Source organism: Suricata suricatta, chromosome 7, assembly GCF_006229205.1.
Source record: "Suricata suricatta isolate VVHF042 chromosome 7, meerkat_22Aug2017_6uvM2_HiC, whole genome shotgun sequence".
In the NCBI taxonomy this organism is placed as follows: domain Eukaryota; kingdom Metazoa; phylum Chordata; class Mammalia; order Carnivora; family Herpestidae; genus Suricata; species Suricata suricatta.
The window spans coordinates 131,949,490-131,968,100 of record NC_043706.1 but is presented as its reverse complement, the minus strand read 5'-3'; the positions used below and the strand labels follow the sequence as shown (position 1 = coordinate 131,968,100).

General features: G+C 40.8%; 1 protein-coding gene across 6 annotated transcripts; it reads left to right on the top strand.

Moving 5' to 3' along the window:
• Window positions 1-978: 978 nt before the first annotated feature.
• Window positions 979-15,627, top strand: MTRF1L (mitochondrial translational release factor 1 like). Of its 6 annotated transcripts, XM_029944002.1 has the most exons (8): window positions 1,249-1,269; window positions 5,703-5,751; window positions 6,554-6,633; window positions 8,502-8,660; window positions 9,150-9,313; window positions 11,447-11,564; window positions 12,908-13,044; window positions 14,473-15,627. In XM_029944002.1, exons 3-8 carry the CDS (start codon window positions 6,600-6,602, stop codon window positions 14,671-14,673), a joined length of 813 nt encoding a protein of 270 aa, XP_029799862.1. In that variant the 5' UTR covers window positions 1,249-1,269; window positions 5,703-5,751; window positions 6,554-6,599; the 3' UTR covers window positions 14,674-15,627. The 6 variants fall into 6 exon arrangements, 5 of the variants coding, with proteins under 5 accessions (XP_029799859.1, XP_029799860.1, XP_029799861.1 ...); XM_029943999.1 differs by lacking the exon at window positions 5,703-5,751 and having other exon boundaries at window positions 979-1,269; window positions 8,477-8,660; XM_029944001.1 differs by lacking the exon at window positions 5,703-5,751 and having other exon boundaries at window positions 1,185-1,269.
• Window positions 15,628-18,611: the final 2,984 nt, after the last annotated feature.

Genomic DNA, 18,611 nt, shown 5'->3' with positions numbered 1-18,611 from the left:
ACAAACCGGGTAGTGGGAGTTCCCAGAGTGAGCCAGCACTTGAATTCCTTAGGGCTGTCTTGATTATATATATCCGTCCCTCTGGTGGGTGTGGAAAGGTCTTTAAAGAGAAATGCCAACCATTACACCAATTCACTTCAGTATCCCTGGCACCTCTCCGCTATCTGAAGGTTTTTGAAGAGAGATGGATGGAGGCAGGGCTAACGAAGGTGGGGCTACGAAGGCTTTGCTGTGCTGTCGTTTATGGGAACATGGAATCGCTCAACCACTTTTAAAAGTAGCTAGCGAGAACTAGGCGTGGGAATGGACCGGGTGAGGACGGAAGTCGTTCGAAAGCAAGCCAGTCACGGCAGAGGACAGGAAAGCCGATTTTGAGAAATCACTCTCACTGGTCCTTTGGGGACACTAAGTACTGTCTCATTAATACGAGCCTTTACCCACCGCCGAAAAGAGAAACATGAGCCGGAAAAAAAGGAAGAGGAACACACACACACACACACACACACACACACACACACACACACCCCCCCCGATGCCCATCCCACAATTCTTTCTTGGAGACGAAAGCCAGGCGGAGAGGAATTCCGTGGCCGCGTCCTCAACGCCGGTAGCGGACTACACTGCCCTCCGCTGCGGTACTCGAAATGCTCATTCGGTGCTTGGAAAACAAATCCTCGACGTCAGAAAACCGGGTGGCAACCAGAATCATCCCCCTTGCCGGCCAACACACCGCCCTGGTGCCTTCGAGGCGTTACGACCGCGCTCCTTCTAGCGGGCTCCCGGACTCACCGGACCGCACGCCGTCCGCCCCCTTCCGGCCTCCGCGCCCGAGGCGGCCTTTAAATGCTGGCGAAGTTCCCACCGCGGCTTTCCGGAGGCCCTTTAACACCGGCGCGTGCGCAGGGGTGGGTACGGCCACTTCTCGCCGGGTTTCCAAACCCCGCGTGGTGTCGCGAGATCCGCGGTCCGAAACTTCCGGTTTGGTCCGCCCGCGGGGTTGCGTCTTAGCTATGCGGTCCCGGCTTCTGTTTAGGACTGCTCGGTGTCTTTGGGCGCGCCGGGCACTTGGCCCGGCCCGCCGGCACCTCAGCTGCGGCAGCCTGTCGCTGGAGGAGCTGTTCGCCCGCGGCGGGCCCTTGCGGACCTTCCTGGAGCGCCGGGCAGGGCCCGAAGCCCGGTTGCAGGTCGGGGGATCTGAGCTGCTGGCGGCGGCCAAACTGCTGAGCGAGAAGGAGCAGGAGCTGCGGGAGACCGAGCATTTGCTACAAGGTGAGGGCCGGGCCCAGGGGAACGGGATTCAGAGTCGATTCTTGACTCTTCGTTTGCGTCGTCCGCTAAGCCGCTGGTCGGGTATCCACACCTCCCCGAGTTAGAAGTTCGTTACTCGGTTGCAACTCTTTTTGGCTTGGGTCGGAGGTCAAGGCATCGTTGTGTGCGTTCTGACCTCATCCTCTCCTCTTTGAGCCCCTGTGCCTCTTGGGCAGAATGCCCCGGCCCCTTTTACAATATTTAAGTTTATGGACTGCCTACTTGCCGGAAGATCTTCAGCTCACCAGGGACAAATTAGGGACTGTCCCTGTTACGTGCTTGACAGCAGGGATTTTCAGGGACCGCCTGCGATAGTATTGAGAGGTGCGTGCTAAAGCGAGACTTTGGGCTCAGAATCCGAGACCTAGAAATACGCCTTTTTAACAAGTTTCCCAAGTGAATAATGTGCATTCGAATGTGGATGTGTCCTAAGTTTCTGCATTTCTACGGGTCCCCCCTCCTCCACCACCACCATTGGACCACACTTCGGTTAGCTTGACTCTAGAAGAGGATGTATTCAGGGAGAGAAAATTAATACTACAGCTGAAGAGAGAATAGGAAACACCGAATAAACACCTAGGGAAAGCAAGGAGAACTTGTTGGGAAGGTCTTGTGTGACGAGAGGTCCACCCGTAGAGGATATTAATAATAGTTTAACCTTTATTGGTTTTTGACCATACTTCAGGCTTTGCTTAATTATTTTTATGTATTAATTTACCCAGTTCACATATCAAACTGTGAAGTTAACCTCATGCCACTAAGAGGAACACAAGGCATAGAGGTAAAATAACTGCTCTAGCTAAACAGCTTTTAAGGAATGGAGTTTGGACTGGACTGACTTCAAATCTCATGCTTTGAACCCCCTTACTCTTTGTTAACCAAGGAAGAAGAGAAGTGAGGGGAGTGGCAAGTTGAAACATTTTGTAAGGGTATGAAATACTAATCTAAAAAGGTTGATGTTTACCCTGTTGGCAGAAGGGAGCCTGCTGAAGCTTTTAGATTGGGGAGTGAATGACAGAATGGCTTTCTTGCTTAGAAAGCTTGCTGTCTGGTAGTTTGGAAGTCAGCCTGGAACGAGATCGCAGATGCCATAGAAAACAGAAGACTGATTAATAGTCTAAGTGAGACTTAAAAGAGAGTCTAAATTAAGTGATTTAAGAGAAAAGGTGGATGCCCAGAGTTGGGGGACAGAGGGGAGGATTAGTTAACCATACTAGGAAAAGTACTTTAGGAGAATAATGAAATTGATTTCACAGCTTAAGCCAAACTTAAAAACCCAAGTTGATATAAGGGTTAAATATTTTAAAACTCAATCTGAAAAGAAGTAAACAGAATGTTAGAAAATTGTTACTGGCAGAACACAACTCAGCTTAAAGATATAAAATATCACTCAGCAGCTCCTGAGTTATTTTATGTCAGACACTACAAATTACCCAGAAAGTATAGAACTAGTTTTTAGAAGCTTGCAGCCTAGTGAAGAAGTAAAAATATATGTGGACAAGTGCTGGTTTTAATTTAGTGCTTGTTTTAATTTCTGCAATAAAGAGCAGTGTTATAAAAAGCAAAAGGTGGCATTTAAGTGAATTCTGAAGAGAATGCAGGAGGTTGCCAGACAGTACAAGAGAAGGGGACTGAAGGTGGAGGTGACCAGCAAGAAGAACAAAGTACCAAATCAGAAGATAAAATGTAGCAGGGGCACAGAGTAGGTATGGGAGTTGATAATGTAATAGAAACTTGCAACAAAGAAATTGGATTTGTTCCTCCAGACTGTGAGAAGTTAGTACATGTTTTTAACAGAGAAGTGACATTTAAATTTTTTTTTCATGTTTGTTTATTTTTGAGAGAGAGCATGAATGGGAGAGGGGTAGAGAGAAGGGGAGACACAGGATCTGAGCTGGCTCCAGGCTCTGAGCTGTCAGCACAGAGCCTGATGTGGCACTCGAACTCACAAACCATGAGATTAGGACCTGAGCTGAAGTTGGACACTTAACCAACTGAGCTACGCAGGTGCCCCGAGAATTTACATCTTTTTAAGGAAAGACTAATGTTGGTGTCAGTGTTTGAGGATGAATTGAAGTATTCTCCAGGGAGCCTAATGGCTAAAAGGAAGGTTGTTGAACCTGTGGGCCACACTCACAAAACATCCTAACAATAGTCAGGTGGCTTATGTCCTGAGTAGGGTGAAGAAGAGAAAGAATTCTAAGGAAAGTCTTAGGCTTCTGGGTTCAGAACTTGAATGGTTCTGTTAACTAAGAGATGAGAATATAAAAGTTTAAAATTTTTAGGGAAAAAGCTGTTTTGTGCTGAATAGGCAGCCATTTGAAGCCAGGAGTGCCTGTAAGGACATTCTGATAAAGAAATTCAGATAAAGATGATGGTCTAGAGAAAATACTACCGGCGTAAGAGAAAAACTGAGCCTGAATAATCGTATGAGAACTCAGCATATACTTGACAAAGTAAAGCTTGGAAGCAGATGAGAATACTCAGGAATAATCGGTAGAGACAGAAGCAAGACACTAACAAAGGCAGAAATAAACAGTTTTGTGGGGAGCAGGCAGAAGGAAGTTATAAAAGATCAGGAAACAAAAGGCAGAGCTCTGGAACCCTGAACAAGATGAATGAAGCTGGAAACACCAACTCAAATGTCAGGTGAGGGATTGTCAATACCAGACTTAGAAAGGGCTCATGTTTTCAGCTCACACTGAAATACGCCTTTAGATTTGGCAGTTTTACCATGGGTGATTTTAATAAAAATGATGTCTTTAATATGATCATGAAGTCCAGTGTGACAACTTAGAGAAGTAAGTGAGAATTAACAAGAGAAATAATAAACCTGGCATTTAATCTCCAGGAGTTTGGGACAGAAAAGAGGGGGTGACAACAGGTGTTCACTTGAAGGGTTGAAGAGAACAAGAACCTTTACAATGGAGAAAACTGGGGGGCCTGGATGGCTCAGTCAGTTAAGTAGCCAACTTCGGCTCAGGTCATGATCTCACGGTTTGTGGGTTCAAGCCCTGCATCAGGCTCTATACTGACAGCTTAGAGTCTGGAGCCTGCTTGAGATTCTCTCTTCTCTTCTCTTCTCTTCTCTTCTCTTCTCTCTCTCTCTCTCTCTCTCTCTCTCTCTCTCTCTCCCTCTCTCTCTCTCCCCCCCTCCCCCTCCCTCCCCCCCCACACTCTGTCTCTCAGTCTCTCAAAAATAAGTAAACATTAAAAAAATAAAATATAAGGGGGAAAACACATTTTCCTCCTGTGGAGGAGAAGGCAAGCAGGCATGTGATAGGTGCCCAGGAAACATGTTGATTAATAATAGTAAATGAGGGGCGCCTGGGTGGCTCAGTCAGTTGAGCGTCCAACTTCAGCTCAGGTTATGATCTCACGGTTCATGGGTTCGAGCCCCGCATGGGGCTCTGTGCTGACAGCTAGCTCAGAGCCTGGAGCCTGTTTCAGATTCTGTGTTTCCCTCTCTCTGACCCTTCCCTGTTCCTGCTGTCTCTCTCTGTCTCTCAAAAATAAATAAAAAACAAAAAAATTTAAAAAAGAATAATAATAGTGAGAAGGAACTAGTGTATTTCCATTGCCCTAGAATAACGCCTCAGTCTACACCCTTCTGCGAACAGTAGCCAGTGGCCGCCCGTGGCGAACGGAGATGGGCTGTAAGGATGAAGTAACATGACAGATTTCACCTGATATAAAAAATAATTTTTGATATTTTAAAGTACATGTTGAAACGATAATGTTCTGCACATACTGGATTAAATAAAAATGTAATGTTAAAATTAAATTACCTCAAGACTTTATTTCTAATACCCTCAGCCTTACAGAAGACTGCATTTCAGATGAAAGGCACCTTAGAGGTCATCCAGCCCAGCTCCTTCACTCTTCTCAGATAATGGATGTGTTGTCCTGGGAGAATCTTAGTGGTTAAACTAGAACTAAAATTCATTTTTCCTTCTTCTAATTCAACGCATTTGCCATTTCACCACATTTTTTCCAGGCAGAATTCCTGCCAGAATAATTTCCTGCCTTTCTACCAACATTCTGCAGAGCTGCTTATCTCACTGCTGCTGCCATTTTCTTCCCTTCAATTAATGCGTCTTTCCTTTTTCTGCCCGTCCCAAAAATAAGTGCAAAAACAACCCTTTAGTGTGCTACCATTTTAATATTTAATCACAAAGTGTTTAGATTGTAATTCTTTGTGAGTTTTCTCTCCTAGGAAAATATAAAGAAACTAAAATTTCCTAAAACCTTACATATTTTTATCTCCAGTTCCTACTATACCTGGTACTTGAGTGAACAAACCTACAAACTGATACAGTGGAAGAGTCTGATCTTTCAACACAGAAAACTATTTGTAACAGCTAAAAAAAATGTCCCCTCTCTCCTTTCTATAGGTTGCATACTGTCTATAGGATAGAGAAATGAGGAATTATATTTTGTAAGGTAAATATGAAAACAAAGATGAAATATGAGAGTAATAAAGCAAGTTGGGTGGGGGAGTACTTCATATAAACCTTCTTTAAGTATTAGGGAGGATCTGAATGTTTGGTGGGTACTTTATATTAATGAAATATTTGCTAAAGAGAATAACATTCTATTTTTTATACAATTTTTAAATGTTTGTTTATTTTAGAGAGAGAGAGAGAAAGAGACCACATGAAGTGGGGAGGGACAGAGAGAGAGGGAGACACAGAATCGGAAGCAGGCTCTGGGCTCTGTGCTGTTAGCGGGGCTTGAACCACGAACTGTGAGATCATGACTCAAGCCAAAGCCAAACTGTGAGATCATGACTCAAGCCAAAGCCGGATGCTTAAGTGACTGAGCCACCCAGGCGCCCCTCTATTTTTAATTCAGTTGTGGTTTAACTGATGGAAACATCTATCCCCTTCTGGTCTGACTATTCAGTGAATCCGTTGTCATGTAGTCTAAGTTGAAAACTAAAACCGTATTTGTTAATACGAATATTTCATGGAGGCAGAATTATAGAATAGTTTATAGCTTCTTTATATTTTTCTGTAGATTCTTTTTAATCTTACTTATGTTTCTGTCATCAGGAAAAGAGTTTGTTGTTTTTTAAGCTACATGCTAATGAAAATGAATGCATAGAAAGCTACTTTTACTTAATGGCAGTTATTAAAAGGACAAGAAAGACATTTTTCCCTTTGGCTACAATAATAAAATGAAGACCTTGAATTCTGTTTAATACTAATTAAGGAAAACTTAACCTATTGCCTTATTTCTGTAGATGAAAACGAAGACATAAGGAAACTTGCAGAGAATGAAATAATTTCATGTCAAAAACAAATAACTCAGTTGAAGCATCAGGTATGGTATCTGTGCAAAGAATAAAGCATTTGTGCTGTGACTTCTGATGAATTTTATTTTAAGTTGATAAAAACAACTCAAGAACTAACTAGCTTGTTAGTATTTAGAATTATAAACTTTTCCAGAGCAGGAAAAAGCATGCTCCATGGGGTGCTATTTTGATCACGATCAGAGGATCAGAGAGCTGTGGAAAGGTGACTGCCATGTTGATAGTTTTCTGAAGCGCAGCAAGATAAATGTCAGTATTATATTTCCCCTCTTGGTTGTTTGAAAGAGGTGAGGGGAGGCGGTGAGTAGAGACCGTCACAGAGCAGTGGCAGATTGTGAGCTCCTTGGCGGCAGAAGTATTTGATCTGTGTCTGGAGCTATGAGAGCGCCAGAGCCAGGGCGGCCCTCGGGCTTGTACAACTCAGTTGTACCGCTCGGGTTTCACCTCTGGGGAATATACAGGCATTAGATGAAGAGTAATCATCATTTTAAATCAGACCCACTCTTTGCTCTAGATTCTGTAAAGCAGAGCTCAAAATTTTATAGTAGTTCTCTCCTAGGAGGTAAGTAGAAGAACATGCTGTGGTGAGGAAGGAGCCCAGGAAAAGGGGGCCACTTAACATAAAGATTCCATCTCTTCTCAGTCAGAAATGGAACTCATCGGAAGGTAATGTCCTTACCACGCATTCCAGAGGGAAAGTTCCACTATGAAGTGAAGTCTCATGTAACTTGCTTTCTTCCCATTTTCTGGTATTTTTATGAAATAGAATGACACAGGTATTAAAGGTTTCTGTTCATTGATTAGTAGTTAACAAACATGTAAATTCAATCATTTACACAAGATCTGAATGATCACGTTGTACTGACATAGGATAGAGAGATGGAAAAGTAGTTAACACCTCTCGCTCCCAACCAACACAAAGTGCGATACCTCAAAATGCAGGCAGATCTGGGTTCAAATTCTAGTTCTTCCACTTTCTAGTTGTGTGTTCTTAGGCAGTTAGATTGTTCAACTAAACTAAGCTTAGTTAAACTTAGTTTTTACATCTTAACTAGAGCTGTAATACTATCCATCCCAAGATTGCTTTAAGAATAAAGTACATAAAGTGCTTCAGAGTGCTTGTGATGTACTGAGGGACCAGTCAATGTTGGCAGCTCTTCTTATTTAACTCCCCTAACCAGAGAAGCTTTTCTTCTGTATCCTCTAATGAGTGCACACGGAGGTGTAGCGGAAAGAGGACTGATCCAGGCGCCGCTGCCAGAGCGCTCATGCCTGCTCTGCCGTAGCCAGCCTCTTTCCCTTTAGCAAGGCATTTAGTCTCCAGCAGCCTCATTTTCCTTTACATGTAAAAGGGCCAGATCATACATCATCTCTAAATTACAAATTTCTCTTCCAAATTAAAGAAGCTTAAAAAATATAAACATACAATTTGAGTTTGTTTCTTTCTTTCCTGCCATACTAGGCTATAGATTTTAAAAGCATAAGAATTAGAACCGTTTTTTACATTCTGGACACAATAGTGTCCTGTGCACAACAAGCTCTGAATTATTAACCAAATAGAGAACTGACATGATGTTTTACATGGACACCAAAAAGAAGCAAAATAGACCCGTAAATTTTAGCTGGACCTTATGGCATTTATAATACAGTTGTAACAATAATATTTTTTAGAAGTTATGCATTACTATATTGGTTCTAATTGGCAAGATGGTTGAAGGTTAATCAGCAATATTGTTTGCTTAGAGAAACTTTTAAGTAATGAACTATTTAAAATACTGCATCTAATCATTTAGTGTTTTTTTAAGTTTTAAATAATTTCTAACTATAGGAGGGGTGATATTTTTGTATTTACAGATTATCTTACTTTTGGTTCCCTCAGAAGAAACAGATGAAAATGATTTGATCCTGGAGGTGACCGCAGGAGTTGGGGGTCAGGAGGCAATGTTGTTCACCTCAGAGATGTTCGAGATGTATCAGCGATATGCTACATTTAAAAGATGGCATTTTGAAACCCTGGAATATTTTCCAAGTGAAATAGGTAAGTACACTGTTTAATTCGTTTTGGGGAAAGAACAGATTTCATTTATCTCCATGTGTCCTAGAATGACGTTTGGAGAGACCATGACTAAGCTTTAGAATTTATCAGTAAGGAAGTTTACCTGATTTTATGTTCATCATTCACTTAATCATTTTGAATGCAAACATACCTGTTTTGAAGAGGCCTATAAAATATTATTCATTCACTACTCCACCACTGAATGATTAATGGTCTTTTAACCGTGGTCTTTTAGACATGTTATTGAATCAATTCATTAATACCATAAATGCTTGTTTAGTAATTATTAGCAGTAAAGGTATTAAGTATTAAAACACTGAATATCATAGACTTGCTAGTTATTTCAATGTTTCTACATTCTGTATGCTTATATTGTTTTGTAGCTCTTTTAAGTATATTTCAAGATGGTGTAAGTGATGATCAATTGTTTATAAGTGGCAAGAATAACATTGTCTTCTCAATATTTTCAAGGTGGTCTTAGACACGCATCTGCCAGCATTGGGGGTTTAGAAGCCTATAAGCACCTGAAGTTTGAAGGCGGTGTGCACCGAGTACAGAGAGTGCCAAAAACAGAGAAGCAAGGCCGCATCCATACCAGCACCATGACTGTGGCGATCTTACCCCAGCCAACCGAGGTGACACATAAGTCTCTCTTCCTTGCAGTCCTGGGCCCAGCACAGTGCCTTGCCCCTAGAGCAACCACTCACTTCTCTGAACTGAATATCTCCTTTTATCATTTGGCCGTTACCATGTATTTTGAAGGTTTTTTTGAGAATTTCTTATCTCAGTCCAAAAAACTATGATTTTACAATAGATGGTAGCGGTTAAAGATGTATACATATCTAATGATGCACTATTTATTAGTTTTTGTCACCACTAGGTTTTGTTATCTTAACACCGTCTTGGGCCGCCTGGCTGGCTCAGTCAGTTAGGCGTCCGACCTTGGCTCAGGTCATAATCTCACAGTTCGTGGTTCGAGCCTCATATTGGGCTCTATGCTGACAGCCTGGAGCCTTCTTTGGATTCTGTGTCTCCCTCTTTCTCTGCTCCTCCCACATTCATGCTCTGTCTCTCAAAAATAAATGTTAAAAATTTTTAAAGATTTTTAAAAAGACCATCTCAGGAGGAGAAACAATATTACCCTACTTTAAATAGGATTTAATACTGATTACCCTTCACAATGATTTTTGCTCTGACTTTCCCAAAGTGTTAACAGCAAAAATTCTACTTTAACAAGGGCTAACAGAATTGCTACTTCATAACCCAGTCACATGAAAATGCAAATATATACTGGGTGCCTGAGTGGCACATTAAGCATCCAGCTCTGGATTTCGGCTCGGGTCATGATCTCATGGTTCGTGGGATCGAGCCCTGCTTTGGGCTCTGCACTAACAGTGTGGAGCCTGCCTGGGATTCTCTCTCCCTTTTATTCTGCCCCTCCTCCCTGCACCCTCTCAAAATAAACAAACAACCTTTAAAAAGATGGAAATATATTATTACAGTGCTCATAATGAGTATACTTTATTGTCACAAGCAAATTCTCAACCTGTACATTTGTAAAATAAATTAGTTGTTTTGCTTACACCCCTTCAGCTGAAAGTGATAGGAAATTTATGACTTTTCAGGATGAAGTATGAATGATTTGATAAAGTTTAATTGAGGGTTTAACTTTGGGGAAAGGTGCTAGTTGACGCTCTAAGTTCCTTTCTTTAGATGGACTTTTGTGTGACGCCTAGATGAGGCACAGAACAGTTAAGGGAGAGCCTGATACCAGTCACTTTGGTTTAAGCATCTTGGAGACAGAAGTAGTTGTTCAGGAAAAGGTGGATGAGAGTCCCTGTTTAGTGCTCCCAGCAGCCGTGCAAGGGAGCACACAGGGAGACGCAGGGCCCGTGAGTGGCAGGAGGCCTGCTGAGACAGCATGTGGACGTGCTGCAGAGTGGTCTGTAGTAGTTCATGATGCAGAGCGCTTTCAATCCGAGGCTTCTGACGCTGACTTCCAGGACAGAGCACTATCCTGGTGCCAGAACCCAGCTATGTATGACTTCTGGCTTCTTTGCCTTGTGCTGTTTCCATCTGCCTGTCCTCTGCCTCCAAATATGTCTAAGTCTCCCTTTATTTAAAATTAAACAAAATAAGCCTTCCCATGATTCTGAAGCTAGCACTGTTTTTCTTCCCTGTGTTAGTCTTTTTTTTTTTTTAATGTTTTATTTATTTTTGATGCAGACAGAGACAGAGCATGAGAGGGGGAGGGGCAGAAAGAGAAGGAGACACAGAACTGGAAGCAGGCTCCAGGCTCTGAGCTAGCTGTTGGCACAGAGCCCAACACGGGGCTCGAACCCACAAATGTGAGATCTGACCTAAGCCAAAGTCGGAGGCTTAACCAACCGAGCCACCCAGGCGCCCCTGTGTTAGTCTTTTTAAACTCAGAAATAACCCACAAAAGCTCACTTTAGTTCCTATATTCACATTTCTAGTGTTAGCTAAATTCTTCTGTTCGTGTATTAAGGAAGAGGATAATTAACAGAGAAGTACAGTTTTTGAGGGTTAGGGAGGGTTTGTTTTTGTCTTGTATTATATTTTGATCTACTTTTCCAAAAAATAGTAAGTTTTAAAAAATGGCATCCTTCCAACTTTTCTAGTCTTAAAATTAAAAATTCGTATAATTCTATGACATGTAATTTTACTTATAAATAGATAGTTCTTGCCTTTGGACAGTTTGCACACATGTGATATTTTTAAATCCCAGTCTTGCCTCTTCTGTATAGATCAATCTGGTGATTCACCCCAAAGATTTGAGAATTGATACCAAACGAGCCAGTGGAGCCGGAGGACAGCATGTAAATACCACAGACAGCGCTGTCCGGATAGTTCATCTTCCAACAGGTGTGCCCTCCTTTCTTTAACATAAAACTTTGAAGAAAGAAATCAAACTCTGAATAACTTGACTAATTTTCCACTGTGATAGATCCTCAGTTACCCGAATATATACTACTAAGGATTATTACTAAATACTTTCTTTAGATTAGAATCCTTAGATGAAACTCTGCAGGATAATTGCAAAAGCCAGGAAGACAGAGGGATCGAAGACCAGAGAGTTTCCGTACTGGTGATGATGAAAAGGTGTGGACGGTCTTGCAGGTAGCTTCCTCAACTTTGTACCTGGTAAACATCACTATTAAAAGAAATCCAGGGTGCCTGGCTGGCTCAATCAGTAGAGCACATGACTCTTGATTTCAGGGTTGTGCGCTCAAGCCCCATATTGGGAGTGGAGCCTATTTAAAATTTTTAAAATTTAAAAATAAATAAAATCATCAGAATGGTCATTATCATGGGTTCTTCTTTATCAGAAAGTGCTCAAAATCACTAGTTCCTAGCTTTCTTGAAGTGAGGAGGACATGGACTCCTTTGAGAAAATGAGAGCTTGGACTTGCCTTCTCAAAAACATGCTCACATGCAAAGTTCTGCCCATGACTTCCAGGCCTGCTGCTCCATAAAGTCCATCCGCAGACCTCCAGCAGTTCTGCTGTAGATAGGCAAGGGAGCGATCTCTTAAGTATTTCTTAAGTCTTCAGTATACTATTAGGTGGAACTAAATGTGCTGGACAGTTATTACTGCGGTTGATTTACACGTGACAAAGAGCAGATGGATAGCAAACTTCAGTTATCTAGAAAGGATACAAGAACCTCTTAACTCTGATCTCAAATAGGCATTCACATGGATCAGTAGTGTTTACCAGGAGTGATGGATTGACAGGTTTTTTAAAAAATTTGAAGAAGCCCCAAGTTAAACTTTAAGATGATGTCTTATGTAATACATATTATGTAAACAGGAATAAGAAAAAAAATGGATGAAAATCCTCATGAAACTATTAATAGCGCCTATCTCTGGTAGTCGACTTTTTTATTTTTGTTTCTGTGATGAGTAATTATTACTTTTAAAAAATTATGGTGGCTAGCTAAGGGTATGGGAAAACAATCCTTTTAAATGAGTAATGCTTTTTGTTTAGTATGTATGCCTTCAATATGAATTTGCACTGTGGCTCAGGCTTCAATTTTTAGTTTTCTGAGAACTCTATAAAAGTTATGTTTCGTTCATAGTCTTCCTTTTTTATTAGAGTTCTATTTTTTCTCCTCATAAAGGAAGAAGAAAAAGAAGGAAAAAGTATTCCTTTATAATAAACGAAGAAGATTTTTCTATTAAAACTCTTTCTCATAACACTATTCAGGTGTTGTTTCTGAATGCCAACAAGAAAGATCTCAACTGAAAAATAGAGAGATGGCTATGAAAAAGCTACGTGCAAAACTGTACAGCATGCATCTGGAAGAAGAAACAAATAAAAGATACAGTGCTAGGAAGATTCAGGTAAAACTGAATTAAAACATGCTCTGAAGGGGGTGCCTGGGTGGCTCAATCCATTGAACGTCTGAGTCTTGATTTAGGCTCCAGTCATGATCACAGGGTTTTGGGATTGAGCCCTGTGTCAGGCTCCACCCTGAGCTTGGAGGCTGCTTGGGATCCTTTCTCCCTCTGTCCCTTTCCCACTTGTGCACTCTCACTTGCTCTCTCTCTAAAATAAAAATAATTTTGGGGCGCCTGGGTGGCTCAGTCGGTTAAGCGTCCGGCTTCGGCTCAGGTCATGATCTCACCGTTTGTGGGTTCAAGCCCCGCGTCGGGCTCTGTGCTGACAGCTAGCTCAGAGCTTGAAGCCTGTTTCAGATTCTGTGTCTCCCTCTCTCTCTGACCCTCCCCTGCTCACAGTCTCTGTCTCTCAAAAATAAATAAAAACCATTAAAAAAATGAAAAAAATAAATAAATAAAAATAATTTTTAAAACGCTGTGAAAGATAAAAATATTCTTAGATAACCCAGTTTTTATATATGTTAAAATTGTTTCAGTGTATTTGTTAAAATAAGAAAAAATTCAAGTAGTTCAACAGAGAGTTATATTTGTTTTACAGTAATCTTAAACCTCTGCCCTGGTTTCTCTATTCAAGGGCTTGTTGTTTTCTCAGATTTTTAAAAATGTTTTATTATTTATTTTGAGAGAGGGAGAGAGAGACAGAGTGTGAATTGAGGAGGGGCAAAGAGAATCTAAAGCAGGCTCCGGGCAGGGCCAGGCGTGCCGTTCGAATTCATGAACCTCAAGATCATGACCTGAGCTCTCAGACACTTCAAAGACTGAGCCACTCACCCAGATGCCCCTGTTTCTCTGATTTTTAACCAAAGTTACTAAAAAAGGAATCCCCATTTTGAGTCTTTTGAAAATTTTGGAAGTTTGAAAGCAAATTAAACTTACTTTCTTCCTGTTTGGTATTTAATTTAACAGCCACCTCGCCCTGTATTAATTCCTTCTTCTGGAAATTCATCAGTCATCGCTGAAAATGACCAGATTAATTCACAGAGACTCTGTGTGTGTGTGTGTGTAGCTACCATTTGAATACTAACTCTGTGCTAGTCTGTATGTACACATCATCTATGTGTAGTAGGTATTATTTGTCTGTATTTTGCGGGTGGGTAAACTAAAGTTTAAAGTTGAAATCAATGTCTGAAAATCATAGAGCATTGAAATAGCAGAGAGAAGATCAAATGCCACAAATCTGTCTGACTTTAAAGCCTGTATTCTTTTTTTTCTATTATGTTCCCATGTTATTTGAGTATTCAGAATGTTTAAAACTTGGTTCTTATATTCTGTTTCAAGTTATAAATCAAGAGCTTAATCTCCAAGTAATTTAAGTTTGTATGTTTAGTTGCCTTGAATCTAACTATCTCATGTCTTTATATATGTGTATAGGTTGGAACCAAAGGAAGGTCAGAGAAAATAAGAACATATAATTTTCCACAGAACCGGGTAACAGATCACAGAATCCACAAGTCACTTCATGATCTGGAAACTTTTATGCAAGGGGAGGATCTGCTGGATGAACTTGTACAGTCATTGAAGGACTATGCGGATTATGAATCTTTAATAGAAATTATTTCCAAAAAACCTTAAATTGATTTATTATTAAAGATTTTTATAGCTTATGAAAATTCTACCATAGCGAATTGTATGTAAATACTAGTGTTTTCTTAAAAAACATGAGTTAACACAGTTGGAAGTAATGGAAGGACATTTATTTGCTCAAAGTTCACTGACTGAAATATTGATTTCATCCAAAAACACCTTACGGAAACATGAAGGGGAATGTGGACCAAGCGTGTTGGCACCCTGCTGACACATGGTCCAAGAGCACCCTGGCTGCTGTGCCCTGGGTGAGAAACAAGAGCAGAAGCCTGTCCCTCCACCACCCCCTCCTGACAAAGCTTAACATGGTGCCAAACAGGTGCGGCCGCCGTGCCACGAAGCAGGACGATGAAGGGGAATTTGTCGCCGACAGGCATCTATTTGGTAACTGGCACAAACCCCCACATGCATTACCTAGTTTCCACAGTTGGTAATGTTTTCATACATTCTTGGTGTTAGAAGTTAAAAATATTGCTACATGTCACCCTTACATATTTCCACCTGCATTGTTAAAAATAAGGACATTATTCTACTTAATCATTTATTATCACGTGTAACAAAACTCAGTTATTCCCTAATATTTTCAAATACCCAATTCAGATCCAATTCTCCCCCAAATGTCTTAATTGGCTTCCTCAGACCAGGATCCAACTACGGATCCCACAAAGAAGCTGGTGGTTAGAACAGCCCTGCCAACTGCTGCGATGAATTTTCATTTGAGAAGTTCAAGCTAGTACAGTGCCATTTAACTTGTTCCTCAAGTCACAGTACTTCCTACACACTAGAAGTTAGAGCTTAAGACTCAGCTAGTTTCGCATACTCCCTCCCTTTCCTCTGACCCAGCATTTTTATCATTAATACAAACGAAATCAGCCAAGTTTGAATGCTCTGATGTGCCGAGATGTATTTGATTCTTCAAAATACACTGACAACTGAGAAACATGCCTTCACTCTTGTGAAAGAATTTGTTATTGAAAGTGAGCTTAAAGCTAACTCAGTATAATCATTTTCTCTTAATAATTAAAGTTTATTTATGGTGAGTGAGAGCACATGTGTGTAAGCACAGCAGGGGCAAGAAATAGGCGGAAAGAAAATCCCAACCAGGCTCTGGGCTGTCAGCCTGACTTTCAGGACTCAGTCTCAAAACCCACAAGATCATGACCTGAGCCAAAATCAAGAGTCCAACTCTCAGCTGACTGAGCCACCCAGGTGCCCCTAAATCAGTAGAATCGTTATCAGTATTTTTTCATCCTAAGATTTAAAAGAAGCCCAGTGGCTCTTACTTTCCACAGGATTCCTGGTTATGAATAGCTCTTTTCTGAGAAGACAGACTCCAGAGAACTGGGGTCTAAAACGGAAGGAAACCTGGGAATGTCTGCTTGAGGCTAACAGCTTGGTGCTGAGGACACCACCAAATAAAAAGGGCTTCCTGTGCTTGATAAAGAAACAGGAGAGGCAGTCCGGCTTCAGCTCAGTTCATGATCTCCCGTTTGTGGGTTTGAGCCCCACAACAGGCTCTGTGCTGACAGCTGAGTCTGGAGTCTGCTTCAGATTCTGTATCTATCTGCTCATGCTCTGTCTTTGTCTCTCAAAAATAAATAAATGTTTAAAAAAAAAAAAGAAACAGGTGGGGCGCCTGAGTGGCTCAGTCAGTTAAGCATTTGACTCAGGTCATGATTCCACAGTTCGTAGGTTCAAGTCTCGCACTGTGCTGACAGTGCAGAGCCTGGAGCCTGCTTCTGATTCTGTGCCCCCCTTTCTCTCTGTCCCTTCTGCACTTGTACTCTCTATGAAAACTAAATAAACATTAAAAAACAACAACAGCAGTAAACACTCCCCCATGGTTTTTCCATGGCGTGTGTACTCCTTACTGCTAGGAAGAGTAGTAAATTCATTGTGTTTAACTAGAAGGAGAGGAAGGGGCGGGGGAGGAAAGAAGTACAGGAAAGGTCGGTGACCCCATAAAGAAGAGAGAAAAAGGCTGGAAATGCTGACTCTAGTTTTGGAAAACATGAAATAAACTAAGAACTACAATTATGAGAAAACCTCTAGTAGATAATAAATGTTAAATTTATAGTAGTTACAAAAGGTAGGATTTCCAGAGACATAAAATGACTTAATTATTAAGGTTATATGACTAAAGGGTTAAAGAATTAGAAGACATTCCATTAATCCTCCATACTTACATACATAAATTTAAAAGTATATTATTGTGAGGTAATGTGTTTCCTCTTTCTGAAGTCAACCTGTATTAATTAGTGCAATTTCCTTTAGAGCCCTAGCTTGTGCTAACCTTCAGAGTAATTTATTGTCTCCTCTTATTACTTTAAGAAGTAGCAGTTTTACTATTTACTGAGAAAACTCAGTAAAGATAGGTTATCAAATACATCGGAGAATTTGAATTTCCCTCATAACAATCTCTTCATGAAGGACACTCTACCCTCACAAGCACATTTGATGAAGACAGCTTTCAGTGACCCATGCAACTCAAGAATACAAGACATGCAGTTCCTGCATAAGGCCCATGTAAGCTTGTGTCTCTCCGTTTGGTTCTTTTAGGTCTTTTGGGTTTCCTTGTTGAATGAAAGGGATATATCTACGTTACTGAATATTATCATGTATTATTAATTTCTCTTTACCTCTTCTAATAGATAATAATTAGAAAAGTTGGATTGAGATTGTGAAAGGTCTTGAATATTGGATTTCATTCTGTAAACAAGGGAAGTTATTAAAAGTTTGGTTATCCCCTCACCCATTCCTCGCCACTTGCTCACTCCCTGCCCCATGGGAAAAGGTCTGATGGTTATACCAATGAAGGTGGAAAAGAACTTTGGATCAAGCTTTAAACTTCCTGTTCATTGGAGCATCACAGTTGGTTAGAAAAGAAATCATAATACCTAGGTAATTCTAACAATGTAAGTTTAAGAGATGTATCAGTAGGTATATTATAAACACATGCAGAGTACTTGACAGATTCTGGTATGAACTGACACTGGCTTCCATTTCACTCACTAGTTACTCCTAGATTCACAAATACAATTTGTGGAACCCAGGGAAAGAAGGCATGAAGCCTACTGGAACCCTAACTCTAACATCTTAAGGGCCTCCACATCTGTAGCTGTCTGCACAAACAATGCATCTACACAATTATCTTCACTATAAACCATGCATTTTTTTTTCTCTCCACCTAGAATAGACTCTTGGCTTCCCTCTGCAGACAGATTTCAAAGTCCAAGCGAAAGGACACCCTAACTTCTAGGCAGAATTAACTGCTTTTCGTTGGCAATTCCACAGTACTTTACCAGAGCCGGATGACAACATTTATGGCAAGGCAATAACCTCATTGGTTCACCCCAGTCTCAGGACTGTGTGTTTAATGAGGAAACAGGAAAGAGTGGCTCAGGGACTAGAACAAGTGTGTTTTGCTAGACCTCTCACATCGTCTCATTAATGGACAAAAATTGTTTTCTTCATTCTTGTCTTCTCAGGACCAAACATGCTACAACAGGCATTAAACAGAGGTCTAAAAGGCAGTTATATTGAAAATATTTGTCCAGAAATCTGATATATTATTCGTAAAAAAACAACAGAACTTAATTTCAAAGTGACCTACAACAGCAATTAATCAAAATGTATTCAGCTGTAATAGCAATTTTGAAGATGCATAAACAATCACTATGTTTAAAATTAAACTTGTCATATTCCTCCATAACGCATTTCTCCCTGTGTGATCTGTTTCTTTAATGGCACTACCATTCTTCCCCTCCCTCAAATTTAAAATACAGTCATCTTTCATCTCTCTTCCTTACGCGCAGTTCATTGCTAAATCCTATCTCCTTGACACTCTGATCCTCACTGATTCTATTACTACTGCTCTTGCCCACGGTTACTTGTATCCTGGATTACTTGTATGGTCCCCTGACTTC

Excerpts from the sequence above, each read along its gene's own strand:
- MTRF1L (XM_029943999.1), top strand. The coding sequence starts at position 1,011 with ATGCGGTCCCGGCTTCTGTTTAGGACTGCTCGGTGTCTTTGGGCGCGC. Across the intron at positions 6,634-8,476 it reads TAACTCAGTTGAAGCATCAG|ATTATCTTACTTTTGGTTCC; the intron begins GTATGGTATCTG and ends TTGTATTTACAG. Across the intron at positions 9,314-11,446 it reads TCTTACCCCAGCCAACCGAG|ATCAATCTGGTGATTCACCC; the intron begins GTGACACATAAG and ends TCTTCTGTATAG.